This window comes from Diadema setosum, chromosome 5 (assembly GCF_964275005.1).
Source record: "Diadema setosum chromosome 5, eeDiaSeto1, whole genome shotgun sequence".
Lineage (NCBI taxonomy): Eukaryota > Metazoa > Echinodermata > Echinoidea > Diadematoida > Diadematidae > Diadema > Diadema setosum.
This window is the reverse complement of record NC_092689.1, coordinates 17,686,775-17,701,362: the sequence shown is the minus strand read 5'-3', so window position 1 is coordinate 17,701,362 and position 14,588 is coordinate 17,686,775. Positions and strand designations below refer to the sequence as shown.

Below are 14,588 nucleotides of genomic sequence, written 5' to 3'. Positions count from 1 at the left end.
TATCAATTCATCATCTATTTAATAAAGTGTTAGGTTGCACTGTGAACGTTTTGCCATATTTCTATTGAAGCATAATAATGTATGCTCATTTAAATGTGTGTTTGGGTTTTCCCTTCTGGAGATATATAATTGTTAGCCCAAACCTTTGGATTGTTCTCTGCCATTCCCCTTAAAGTGTAGAGAACTACACAAGTTTTATTCCCATTCCCTACTCTACTGACCGCTTGCAGACTGGACAAGAGCCACAGCAGTATAAAGTGATATTTGCACATTGTACATGTATTATATTTTGCAAACATTAATTTGTTTTATTCACACATCATGACGTATACATGCATTACACTGAAAATAATACTTTGCATGATTGTCAAAGGGCAGATGGCACTAGGCTATAGTGGCATGTACACTGTACAAGCAATCAACATTTGCCACATTATACGAATATCACCTATGACTGCAAGCAGATATGAGTTTTTCTCTGTTCTGGCAGAAGAATCAAGCCATACCTTTATATATGTATTTCAAATTTCAGTGTCAACTACTGTATATGCATACAGTGTATGAAGAAATCGATCACATTCCCTACAGAACTGACTAAACATGAATTGTTCATTTTTTTATTTCTCAGAATGATACAAAAGTATGACACAACCATTATAGAACTATTTTTTTCAAGAATTATTTCATTGTATGATATTTCAATGTTTATCATAATGCAGTTCAACTGTATTTGTTAACTGCTTTATATATTCAAGAGTCATCAAGTCCTTACACAAATATTTGGCACACATTCTGGCTTGTACATTGCTAGTGCTATGCAGCAATATAATAATTTGAAACTGGATAAAAAGTGCATGACACTGTACTTTAACAACATCTGAAATAATGATAACAATGATACCTCACATTCTACAGAACTGTCAACTGAAAATAAAATAATGGCCTGGTATGTGAAGAAGACATCACTGTGTGAATTTCCAATTCATACATTCTTCGTGAATAATTTGCTTGTGAGTTGGTATGAAAATAATGTACAGGAGTAAAAAGACAAGTTGAAAGTAACAAAGTAGGAAATTTTACAAAAGAGGAAATGTTCTATATCTACACTCAATCCAACCATCCATTTCATTTAACATTCTTTCTCAAAATTGTTTGCACGTCGTTGCTCGGCATGCTCTTTCCGCAAGTAATCATACAAATTAAGTGGTGTTACATTAATGAGGCAATCACATAGACTACGTTTCAAGCATTATTGTCAAACATGCCACTGAGAATATCAACTGACTACTTGTATTCTTTCCTTCATGGAATTGTCATGTTTCATTCCCCTCTCACTGAAACTGATGTTATATCTTTCATCTAGAATAGGCTGTTCCTCTACAATTTAAACAAAAATCGTCCAAGGTCTGAAATTTATCACACTTTAGAAAATACTGTGGATCTTGCATATTAGAAGAAAAAAAAATACCAGCTTTACGGAAAAAAAAAAAATTATCAAAACCTAAAGACACGCTTCTTGATTCAATTTGGAGTAATGAGCCCCCAAACCTTTTCACATTATGTATGCTGATACTTGCAAATTCTGATATTCAGTGATTTGCTCTTTCTAACAAACTTAGGTGCAATGTGGTTTTAGACAACCATGGAATGAAATATGTAAATCTGAATATCTAATGTTTTGAATACTGTCTCAAATGGTTCTTGTCTGAAGAAACCAGAACTCGGTAAAATTAGACACACCACCGATTTAGATACAAAATCTGTGCGACAAGGTGCATAGTGCAGGATTTCACAGCAATGTTAGGTTTGGCAGCAACACCAGTGTAAAATAGCCTGGATTCTAATTGATGCAGTGCAAACACCAATAATAATTATGTCGATTGCGGGACTCCAATATGCTGATGGTCTGATCCATAGCAGACTCCATTTCTACAATCTTACATTTTGCTCTCAAGAACATTAAGAAATGCTACAACACAGTTTTCTAGAAGACTAACATGTACCAAATATCCTGTAGGCTACACGGATTACCATGCAAATACACTATAGTCACTATCCACTGTCTGCCACATACACACAGCAATATCATTTTAGTCTCACCTCCCTGTTCTGTCTCTTCTGTATTATAACATGATATACTACACAAAATATACATAAGTTAACACTAAAGTGTGTGCACAAACATGTGTATATAAATACATGTACAAAACCTGTACATGTACAGCCTTCATTATATGTGTGAAGTCTGTATGACACATACACTACAATGATTAAAAGAATTTCAGGTCAGAGTATCACACAAGTAATATTACAAACGTATCTTATTTTTGCATGAGTTGTTTCACAAAGTTTCACTCAGGCAAATACAATGAAGGTGGAAAGTAGACCTGCCCATGAAGTGCATGTTTTGAAGAATCTCATTGGTAAAAGACACTTAATTAATGAATAAGTGAATAACTTAATAAAAGGATGGATAAACATGTAACTAAACAAATGTATGAACAAATAAGGAGTCCAAACAAAAAGAGATGAAATAAAAGAATAAAAATGCATGTGACAAGAGAAATATCCCATGATATCAAACTTCCCAACACTTTCTCATTTGAGTTTTAATGCCTACCATGTCAATCATAGTATCCCTCCAAATATGTCATCTCGATCTGTTTCACACAGATTTTAGAATATCCTCTCACTAGCAATCCTGAAATTAAAAAAAAAAAGGACTTCAGGATAGCGAAGATGAAGACCTTAAGAGTTTCCTAGTTTTCCACAAATAATAACACTGTGAGCACCTAACAGTTTACATCTGCTCACTCTAGTAAAGAAAGGAAAAAAACAAACAAACAAACAGCGAACATAGTGAGCATGAACTTGAACTAACTTTGCTCACTGTTCCGTGTACTGGTATTGCACATACACTACAGTAATGGTATTCAAACACGTTGCACAATCACTGAACATACATACTAAATTTGTGTCTGCATAAGAAGATGTTGATGGCCTACACAATTTCAAAATCAGAGATAGACAGAGAAAACAACAGCTAAATGTGAATGGTATTACCATTCTGATTATGCAGAAATAATGCATGGTTTGAACACCATAAACAGAAAAAACAAACTTAGGAGAGGTAGTGACTCTGCTTTAACATTGCAGATCAACTTTACAAGTAAGCACTGCCTCGTAAATTAGTATTACATTTGATGACCAATAATATTCGCCGTGCTGTGCACACATCAACTACTTCTGGAACGATCATGAGTCGACTACTTCACGTGACCTGCTAGCAAAATGTTTATATGCGGAGATAATGCAAATACAGCTTGAGTCCAGTGGTTGTACAAATATGTAGGTCCTTCACCATTTGAGATGGTCCTAAGATGATGTGGGTGTCTATCCTTATGACATTTTTCATCCTTCAGATACTGTAGAACATATTTGTGCCACTGAGTCTTCAGTATCCTAAGCACCTCTTAAACTCTTTTCAGCACACACACACACACACACACACACTAATACACTTCTTTACAAAATGACAATTGGGTCCTAAAGGCAAAGAAATGAGGTCGTCTGCTCTCCTGCCTGCCGTCAATCTGTATCTCCTGGTTACGACAAAGGGGGGCGCTATTTGTCGCCCGCCAGGAATGCCACCAGGGGTCCGATGATGGCCCACATGAACAGGTGGTAGCAGCCCATCAGCATGTTGGAGTACCTGGGGGAAAAAAGCACACAAAATATCGATAAATGATTCAAGACGTTTCTGAGTTTCGGAATCGATGAATCGATGGTGAATTCATTGCAATCGAATACATGAGCAACACACTTTTTCTGTGAAAATTCTTGACTCTTAATCAACAGTGCACTCCCTTGATAATGAACACAGTCATAACGAAATTCTAGTTACAACAAAGTAAAAATTCAGGTCCAAACATTATCCGCTCTTTGTTTTTAAATTGTTTATTTGTTAGGTTATAAGGAAATTTCGATATAATAAAAGGAAACAGCTAGTCCGGAGGACTTCATCATAACAGGAGTCGACTGAACTAAGCTATCGTTTGGTATACATGGCTTTTGCCTCAATGATTATCCCATTAACTTATCGTCCTTGTACACTTTTGGTATGGAATAGCTCTTCTCACATGGCTATTTTCTCTAGATGCATGTACATGTATTGTTAACACATCCTTTAGTCCAATCTAAAAAGTGTGCGGATTATGTATTTCTCTGACAGTCCTTTTGACTTCTTGGTTACAATTCTGTCGGTGATCCAACAAAGTGCTACAATTCTACTTCCCTTACCTTCAGCAAAAAAAACAAAAACAAGCAAACAAAAACAACCACCCAAATCCTGATCGCTTTGTGAAAATTGAAGAAAGAATACTGTGTTTGAGGTACTTGTCAGAGAATTTCTTCCCTCCTGTCAGGATTGATACAAAATGATGCTTACCCGATATTCAATTAGAGTTGAATATTACTGAAATCTTGTAGTTACAAGTATTTAAACGAGACCATGCAAGTAGTATTTTCATCTTCTTCTTTTCTTTTGTTTTTTTAAATTATACAACACAGAGGGTTGCAGTGTTTTATCCCGAATACATGGCTGAACAATTCATTGTCTTGCCAGAGTGGGGTGGGTGAGAATGCAACTTTCCACATTAAAATGTGATGATATTCATAACAGAGCAGCATGTTTCACTTACATGGTATTACTTCCAACATAAAACTTCAAGTCCCTCTATTGACAATGATGGAATGAACACTGAGGGTCAGATTAACTGTAAAAGACAACAAGACAGCTAAAAGTGAAATATTACACTATCATTTCTCTATCTTTTCTTTTAACACATGTGTAGTCTTCAAATAGCCATTCACTTAAAAAATACAGTGAACTTCTCACTTTGATATTCTGATTTTAAACTAAGACAGAAGTTGGACATTACTACAAGAGTTTCCACGAAGAGATGGATTGTACATTTGTAGTTTGTTAGATATCTCATTTGCATTTTGCAAATGTGAAAATCTTTTCTTCTGACTGCCATGGCATAAAACCGTTGTGAACTCTTAAGAGGAGCTAGGACATCATTGTTGTGTTATATGAAACAGCTTGCCTTTCATATTCTAAAAATAAAACAAAAACTTTAACATATATATATATATATATATATATATATATATATATATATATATACATATATATATATACTCCTAGATGGGTCATTTGGAAGACATTTCCATTTGTTTTATATGCAAATTTACTATATACATGTTCAATGGCAGTTTACGCAATGGAGACACGAAAATTGTCTCCTTAATGACCAGTTGTCTCCCTAATGAAGACACTTCCCCCCAATATGTCTCCCTAAGGTGCCAACTAGGTATATATATATATATATATATATATATATATATATATACATATATGTATATATAGATGTATAAATAATATATCCAAAATATAAACTTTTTCAATGAATGCTGCTATTACATGTAGCTCACTGCTCATTTCAGTCTCATTATTGTTCACATGCATAATATGAGTAATGCTTGCATTCTTGAAAATGCAACTGTTGTTCTTCCTTTCTACATTCACAGGTACTGAGTACGTAAAAGCGATGGCATAAAATTGAATTCGTGCTTACAAACTGTAAACAAAGACTGTATAGAATTCTATGACCTCAGCATTACTCTTCCAATTTCACCAACAGTAACAAGCATACATACATGTACATATGACACATTAATTTTTCCACTACTAAGAAGAGTTGAAATCATGAGATCACTATTCTTATAAGGATTTATGGAAAACAATCTAGTCTTGTAAGCTGACACATAACCATCATAATTCACATGATACCAACACATGTATGAAAAGACCCATAATGATGCATTGTTCCATAAATGGAATCTTAGAAATATTTTAATACAGCTTTCTTCATACATAGAAATATGTTCATAAAGTACAAATCTTTGGTCAACTCCTTTGTGGCATGGAAAACCAAGCACATGGCCATTTTAGATGGTAAAATTGTCTTTTTAGCTTTTGAATAGCTGAACTGAGAAAACTGAACGTAAGCTATAAACAAGATTAAAAGTACATAAATCATCAAATCTTCCTACTTTGACTACAATGACATCACAAAAATAAATAACTATTACTTTTCATTTTAATACTGCTTTGAGCACTGTCATCACTTTTGTTTTAGCGGTGTGACACTATGGACTCAGACATAACTTAAATAGTTTGCCGATTCTAAAAAAGCTGCAGCATGTAATCAAGTGCAGCATGTGACGTGTGTTACTACTACGAGGTAATATGTATCTTAAAAACATATTGAAATGAATAGAATAGATTGTCTCTAAAAAGCACTACCATATACCATACAGATTGAGATGATCACCTCTCAAAATTTATCATACATTACAGCTTTGCATGAAGATGAATTCATACAGAGAATTCATCAGAGGTACAGAAAATACTGTAAATCAAATTCTTGAAGTGACAGGACATTATATCCCCACACTTGATGGACATTCCTTCTTTGTTTAACCCTGTATTTGGAAAATTTCACATAAAACACATACAAGTTCTGTCGTTCACAAAACCATAACATCAATAAAACATAGACATGACATGAAGTGCTTACATTTTATTTTTCTACAATATAAGAAGACAAAATTGCTGACACACAAAAAACAAACAATGTACTTTGCAGGATAACATAGAGACACATATTAAAACAGAGGTGGATGTAAGGAAAGAAAATAAAACCCAGCTGCTCTGTTATGTACAGGAAATACCGTGTGTGGATTGATTTTGATGCTGTATGCAATGATCTTTTTGTACAGCTTCAATGATTTTCTTCAGAAACAATTGTGAAAGTGTGAAGAAAAATGGCAATTTATATGCCATCTAGCGTTCACAAGTTCACAATCTGTGAGCAGATTTCATAATTTGTCTCCACTACAAGAAAAGGAGAACTAAACAGCAGCTACAAGTGTACATACACACATACAGTGTACATGTATTCAACTGTTTCATGGAATAGACTTGCAAGCTTCTCTATTAGAGTGACAATATCTCAACATTATCATCTTTTGAAATTTTCAAACATGTAGCAAGCAGAACCAATATCTAACTGCACTGCACATATAGGAGTCAGCATGTTGAAATTATAGATCAGTGTATACAACATAAAGAATAGAACATGAATGCATGTTGAAAAAGAAAAAGAAGCAAAATTTGGGGATTTTCTGCGTGATGAAGAGAGGCGAAAGGTTAGCCATGGCACAATTACTCATAAGTAAGCTCCAAGGTCCCCTACAGCCAATCAGAGAGAAGTAAACCCATGATAAGAGAGCCTAGCCAATGTACAGTAGCATCCTTGCACTTCTAGGCCAAGTAAAATAGAGTATAAAAGAATACAGCCAGTTTAAATGTTAGTCAACACACATACAAAAAGGGAACAAGAAAGGGGACATTGGACTTACGATTGATTTAATTTAGATCAAAATACTTTTCCACCACTAAGTTCAGAAAGGAAAACTTAATCTGAATACACACATTTCGAGAAAATTGAATTATTTCACACTGAAATCAAATGGATTTGGATTGATTAAAGATTCTATTTACTTCATTGAAAAAAAGTCATAATTCCTTTTCAATTATGTGTATTGGTATTGAACTAAAATAAAACCAATATAAAAATTTACTCCAAAACCTTGAAGCACAAGAGACTGTTTAAAATCTAATACTAAACGGGAGATATGGGGGGGGGGGGGGGGGGAGGGGAGGAGGAGGGGAAACATGCAAGTGTAAATCTCTTTGAAACAACACATACACAAAATGAAACCAGTTGTGAATTTTGCAGACAAAACAAATAGTTAATTATGATAGTTGACAAGCAAGCAAAATTCTGATACAATGAAGATCAAGCAAACCAAAAGAACATGGAAGAAAGCAACACAAAGAAAGCGATTTCAAACAGAAATGGAAATTAAAAATTTGAAGCTGGAGTATTTGATGATGGCTGAAAGCGAAGAGGATTTAAAAGAACACTGCCCTCAAACATGAACCACTCATGGATTGACTCCTTTGACATTAAGCAACAGAAACACTTCTCGATGCAACTCCCCCATCCTTAACAGTCAAACTTTTCCTTTCCATTGTGGCCATTAAATACATAGATCCAAAGCTTTACAGCCCTTTTCTCGAAAGTGGTATTTCTGAGTTGGAATATTCTTTGACATTAAATATTTCATTACTCGGGAAAATCCACTTTTCTTATACATCGTTCAAAAGTTAAGATCGTTTTCACTTCTCTAAAACTTATCATAACCCAAAATCCCACCTGGTGACTTTTTATTACATTTTGTGATACAAGATCACCAAAGTGTTCACAAGAGTAACAGTTTCACTAACAAAGAAGAAACTGCAGAGCATTACAATGTTCAAAGCCGACATGCTGGTCTGATCATGCATACGAATACCCAACAATGACATTTTATCTCGATACAGGAACAACACCATCCAACACTGTGCTTGAAAAGAGAGAAAAGTAGCTGCAATGAAAGCACTACAGCTTTGATACACGCAAGCACAAGCACATATGAATAATACTATAATTTGGCCGGGTTATTGACCTTGTCTGCGATAGAGGGAGCCCCTTACTTCGACGGTTCCTTGAGATCCAGGGACCTGGCGATGTCCCACAGCGTGTTGGCGCTCTCCTGGAGCTGCGCCTGCTCCTTGGGGTTCAGGTTCTGCTTGATGACATGAGAGATGCCATCCTGGCCCAGCACACAGGGAAGACTCAGAAACACGGGATGCTGGATGCCATGGTAACCCTGATAATTGGAGGTGGAAGGAGGAAATTAGGAACATTTATGACATGCACAATGACACCTATTAAGCATCAACGAGTCCCACACAGGTGTATTGCTTAAGGTTAGTCTTTGTGCTGTACAAACGACCAATATCATATCCTGTAAAAAGAGGAAATTGTCGCACATTTTGCGCAACATGGAAGTAGTGCAAGTATAGAAGCAAGCGAACTGTTTCCTTGTTATATGGAATGCTCATTTACATATCATCTATGGAATTCAAAAAACTCGAAATTTATCTTACCAGGCCTAGCACAATAAATCAAATGTGCGAAAATTACCACTTTTACAGTAGTATAAGGTCTCTGTTTCTCTTTTCATTTCTTTTCTCTTTACTTAAACTTTGAGTCTCTTACAGAAGAAAATTCATAGCACTCTCTTATTTTCAGCAGTTTTGTAAATAATTCTCAATAAAACTGATTAGACTTCAGTAATGATTTAAGACTGATACACTGATTTATCGTGAGATTAAATTATCTTAAGTTGGAAAACAGACAAAAAAGTAGGCAGCTGCATAGTACAGCATATGTGGGAGATTTAGTTTGGAGACTGGTCGATCCACAGAGTTTCGTACCTCTGTTCAAAACAAAGAATTGAGTTCATTACACATCCTTTAATGAATTGATTGTCCATTACAAATCCTTACTTGGCAAAACAAATGGCAAAGATCACTAAAGCATAGTAAGTCCTTTGTGTTATTTACTTATGTTGTCCACGAGGAGACTGCAAATTACAAGCCTGGCTTTTCAGCACATCTCCATTTCCTGCAACTTTGATTTTAATTCAATTTCATCTGTGATGCTTAGTACTGTTAATTTCATGTATTTTTCTTCGTTATTACATTGTATTAATATTGTGTTATGATGTGTGTGTGAATGTTTTGAATAGTTGGAAATGAAATTAATGAAATGAAATGAAGTCACCTTTGCCACTGTGGACACGGCGAAGACCCCCTTCTGGTTGCGTAGGACGGCTGAGGCTAAGGAGGCACAGCTGAGTCCGATGGCCCATGAAGTATAACCCTTCAACTTGATGATTTCATATGCACTGAGTGAACAAAAGAAAAAGACACAACCCAACACAATCTTTAATAAAAAGAATCATGCTGACAAGACAGCAGGCACAGTTAGATCATGGCCCAAACCTCTTGATATTACAAATTAAAGTGTAAGCTCCGTAAATCTTCGAAAGAAATCATATATGAGAAGGAAGATCCTTCACATAAAAGCCAATCCTTTGGAGATTTTCTCACAAAATATTTCTAAAGACATTACACAACTGGCAGTAGCTTTTATCAGTGAGTGCATGATTACATGGAAGCAGGAGTGGCATATCCATTCATAACGAGAAGCACATGGCAATTTCTGAAATCTAATGAAAATCTAAACTAACCTTTAAAGAGGAAATCCAGTCCAAATATAAGTTAGTCTGATAAAAGAGTAAAATTTTACGAGTTCAACGGTAAATATTTGACTGAAATTGGATGAAAAATAAGGAAGTGATGAAATTTTGAAGTTTTGATAATTTCCCTAAAACATTTCTTGTACAGTATGAATATGCAAATAAGTGAGCCAACCATGTCATACCCTCACAATTTTTCATAAATTGTGTAAAAAAAAAAAAAAATGACGAAAATTCAATGTTTCTGTCATTGAAGTCCGAAACATGATGTTATTCCTGGTGAATAACTTCAGAATAGTGATCAGTTAGATATATTAGGATTTGAGCCTTGGGCATAATTGCGTTTGAATGAAAAACTGGAAATTTCAGAATTTTATGTACAAACTACAAGTATATGGTAAGTTGTGAGGGAATGACATGCTCACTTTCCATTTGCATATTCACATTGACTGTTCAAGAAGAGTTTCCCCCAAAATAGCGAAACTTCAAAATGTCATAACTTCCTTATTTTTCATCCGATTTTGATCAAATTTACACCACTGAACTCGTAATATTTTACTCTTTCTTATCAGACTAACTTATATTTGGACTGGATTTTCCCTTTAAGTATGTCTCTACATGCAAGTTGATCATACATGTACTTATACATGCCGCAATAAACTGAGCGACTGCATACGACAATGTGCAGGTAAGAAACATAAAGTTACAAATGGGATCATTTTTGGACAATTTCAAAATGCAGCTCGTCTACGTGTACACTAAAATCCTTCCGCAAGGTTCCATCGCAATCAAGGGTTAAAACTAGTGGTATTCCCATGCAGGAAATGTTGCATTTACTGTCAGAACACTTGACATAAAGAGAAAAATCAGACAAAAAATAAATATACATTTTAGTCTGTGAATAAAGCAGCAGCTTGGCAAAGAATCATTGTCTCACAGCTTCAAATGACAAGAAAATGAGTGTATTCTGAATTATCCAAGTAAGTAGACTAAAACTGCATGCAACTGCAGGACATCTAGAACATATTGATATCCACAATTGAATGGGATGGTCAATAGTAGAAATGGAAACATGTAATAACATGTTCACCATAGTTGCCTGTGTGAATAACAAAACTTGAAGTAAAAAAAAAAGGAAATCAATGATGTTCAGCAAATAATCCAACTGCATTCCCATGACTTAGGTGCAATCAGTAAATAATCAGTAAATAAACAAACATGAAAGAAATTCAACTTATGAAACGTGGATTATATCTTACAAGGTACACTATTATAGTATATAGGTACAGCTGTATAGGCCCTATAAATATCAGTCTGTATCTGGGTTTTGTTTTTTTTTTTTTGTATACTGTAAAGCAAAATATTTTCATGGCATGAAATTCTCGCCACTTGGAGTGGACAGCCTTTTTTTTTTTTTGTGGCATAAAATTTTCAGGAATTGCCACTGGCATTCAATGCATATAGTGGAGACAAGAACTTTTGTGTGCATTTGAATTTTGCAAATCTACATGTAGGCTCTTGCGAAATTAATGAAATTAAAATGCACGCAAACATTTCTGGTTTCACAGTGCTGTGTATTTGTGTCATCAAGTCTGTGTGCATATGTTTGTACCAGTGTTTACGTCTGGCTGTTTGGCCGTGTCTGTGTTTATGTCTCTGTCTGTCATACATTTCAGTGTGTGTGTGCGTGTGTGTGACGAGGCTCACGAAAGCTTATACTTGTAAATGATATGCTCATGTTTTGGTCAGTTCAAAACCACACAATTAAGGATTAGTTTGCAGGTTTGCACACTGACTATCTGTTCTTTTTTCTTCTTCCAGAGCTTTGAAAGCACATTATTCAGGGCACAATTCTTTTAATGCAAATCCACACAATATCTAATATAAGATTAGTAATGTATTTTTTTCTCTCTATTTTTTCACATATGATGCACAATCATTATATTATTTACCACAAACATAAGCTTAGAATTTAATTCTTGATAATATGCTACAGAGAAATGCATATAATGGGATCAGTGTGAAACATAGCAGTGAAACACAATCCTAGGTCATGCACGCTGAAAGAGTTTACATCACCAGCAAACAATAAGAGCACTGAAAACACACACACACTTTTGACAGAATGACAAACGATAAAGCATACAAATAAAAGAGAAGAAGTAAAATCAATATTTGAATGAACAATGACTAAAAGAAGTGCCGCACAATATGATGGTAGTATGATATGGGTGAAAAAAAAAAAGGAGGCCAGATGGTATTTTTTTGTTGTTGCAAGAATGAAACTCACAAACCTGTTCTTCACGGATTGAAGAATGCCATCAAGCGATTTTTCGGTATCACTTGAGGTACTAATGACAGACAATTGAAAACAAGACTACATAGCAAAACAAGACTACATAGCAAAACAATTTTGATGTTTTGAAAGGAAAATGACGAAAACTTGCACTGTGGGATCATGACTTTGAATAACAGACACACCCATAGAAAAAAAAAAACAACAACTATGCTTTTGTATTATGAATGCCTACTCTCGAACAAAAAACAATTCTGTTTTCAACAAACCATACTTCTAATGCCATGTTTCAGATTTTTTTCGTCTTTGCTTTGTTTCATGCACCATTATGCAGATCACATTGTATCTTCCCCTTACCCCATCCCCTGGAAAGAAAGAAAGAAAAAAATATATATATATACAACAGGATGTAATACAAATTCAATGGTCATCACAAATGACAAGATTTATCAAAGCAAATGAAATGTTGGAGATTGCTTGCTGAAACAAATCAATGTTTTGGGAGTAGAAATGAGTTAACTGATGGGTGTATTTATGCTATATACAGAGCACAGTTACTTGAAAATTTGCAAATGAATGGCAATCGAAAACCATAGCAATCTCCATAGGACTCAAAGTGGAGGACATGTTGGGCCCATGCATAAAATCTAACGGACAGAGCACAGGTAGAATATGTGACCAGTCACCATGGTAGCCGAGAAGAGCTGATGAGCGTCAATCGCCAGAGTAAGAGCACCACTGTACTCTACACCTTGTACATTTTGATTGAAATCCATATACACTTGCACTCCAATCGTTTCAATGACATACAATTTGTCTCACTACATCAACACGATCCTGACAATAAACCCATAAGAATTCGAGCCAAACAAATACATGTGGTTTCGAAAAGATCGAGTTTGAAGTTCAGATCACGTCAAATATGTCAGACATTGGGCTCATACAACATTGGCATACACAGCCAGAAGTTTGATCACATGAAAGGAAATGCATTTGTCAAAATAAGTTGAATTTGCTCATAAAAACAGGCTCTATCATCGTTACAACTATCAAAATAATGCGCATCTACTAATAATCAGCTTTTTCAAATGAAATGAACTTAAAAGTACTTCTTGATTGATTCTGGAACTGTTATCAGCGGTTAACAAACATCTATGACCATTTTCAACTCTGGGTCAAACTTTTGATGAATACAAAATGGATTCACTACAAAAGTTTTAAACTTCTACATAGTCTATAACCTTGACATCTAGATATGGGGTAGTTACATTGTACACTGGGTGGTATGAACCTTTTAAGATGGGTAACAAGCTTTAAGGCAACCCCATGTGGTATAGTCATAAGAAGGACTCTTTATAGGTGGAAGAGGATAGTAATGAAGAAAGGGTGTGGTTTTTTTTTTCAGTGCTACAAAAAAATGATAACTAGAAAACCATTCTGAGAGCGCAGACCTCCGCCAAGCATGCAGCTCCTTTCCACCACTGATTTTGTTCTTCCATAGATATCAGTGAGCATTGTGTGCTGAAAGTCGCCGATTTCCCAATATAGAAGCCTTTGTTACATCATAAACCCTCAGCTGCATGGCACGCCTCGCCCTAGCAGAAACTGGAGCACGCAATTTAGTGTGCGCATGCAAACCTCAAATACGCGCAGCTTGAACTCCCAAGTTCATTGACCCTACCTGCCAAAATACCACAAATCCTTCATAAATTCCCAAAAAATTCTCAGATCACCACCAAAAGTTATCGTTTGTTACTTGTGTCATTCTTAACCTTTCCTGCAAGTTTCATGCAAATCTGTTAACTACTTTTTGAGTTATTTTGCACACGGACAAACAAACTAACACACACACAAACCAACGGTAACGAAAACATAACCTCCCCCCTTGGTGGAGGTAATAATAATTTGAGGTCAACTATTATAGCACAGGACATGAGAGATGTAAAAAAAAAAAAAAAGATAAATGAGTGGCAGGTTGAGAAGAAAAGGTATTGTTTTCGCTCTTAGCAGT

General features: G+C 35.2%; 1 protein-coding gene across 4 annotated transcripts in view; it reads right to left on the bottom strand.

The window, feature by feature from the left end:
* Positions 1 to 282: 282 nt before the first annotated feature.
* LOC140228616 (L-lactate dehydrogenase-like) overlaps positions 283 to 14,588 on the bottom strand; it is a 29,128-nt gene continuing 14,822 nt past the window's right edge. The window contains exons 7-10 of one of the 4 annotated variants that reach the window (XM_072308858.1): positions 12,576 to 12,632; positions 9,804 to 9,927; positions 8,669 to 8,844; positions 283 to 3,712 (exon numbers count right to left, since the gene is read on the bottom strand). In XM_072308858.1, coding sequence (XP_072164959.1) covers positions 3,625 to 3,712; positions 8,669 to 8,844; positions 9,804 to 9,927; positions 12,576 to 12,632 — 445 coding nt within the window. In that variant the 3' untranslated portion in view covers positions 283 to 3,624. Of the gene's footprint in view, positions 3,713 to 8,640; positions 8,845 to 9,803; positions 9,928 to 12,575; positions 12,633 to 14,588 lie in introns of all 4 variants that reach the window. The other 3 variants (XM_072308860.1, XM_072308859.1, XM_072308861.1) reach the window with 3 other exon arrangements.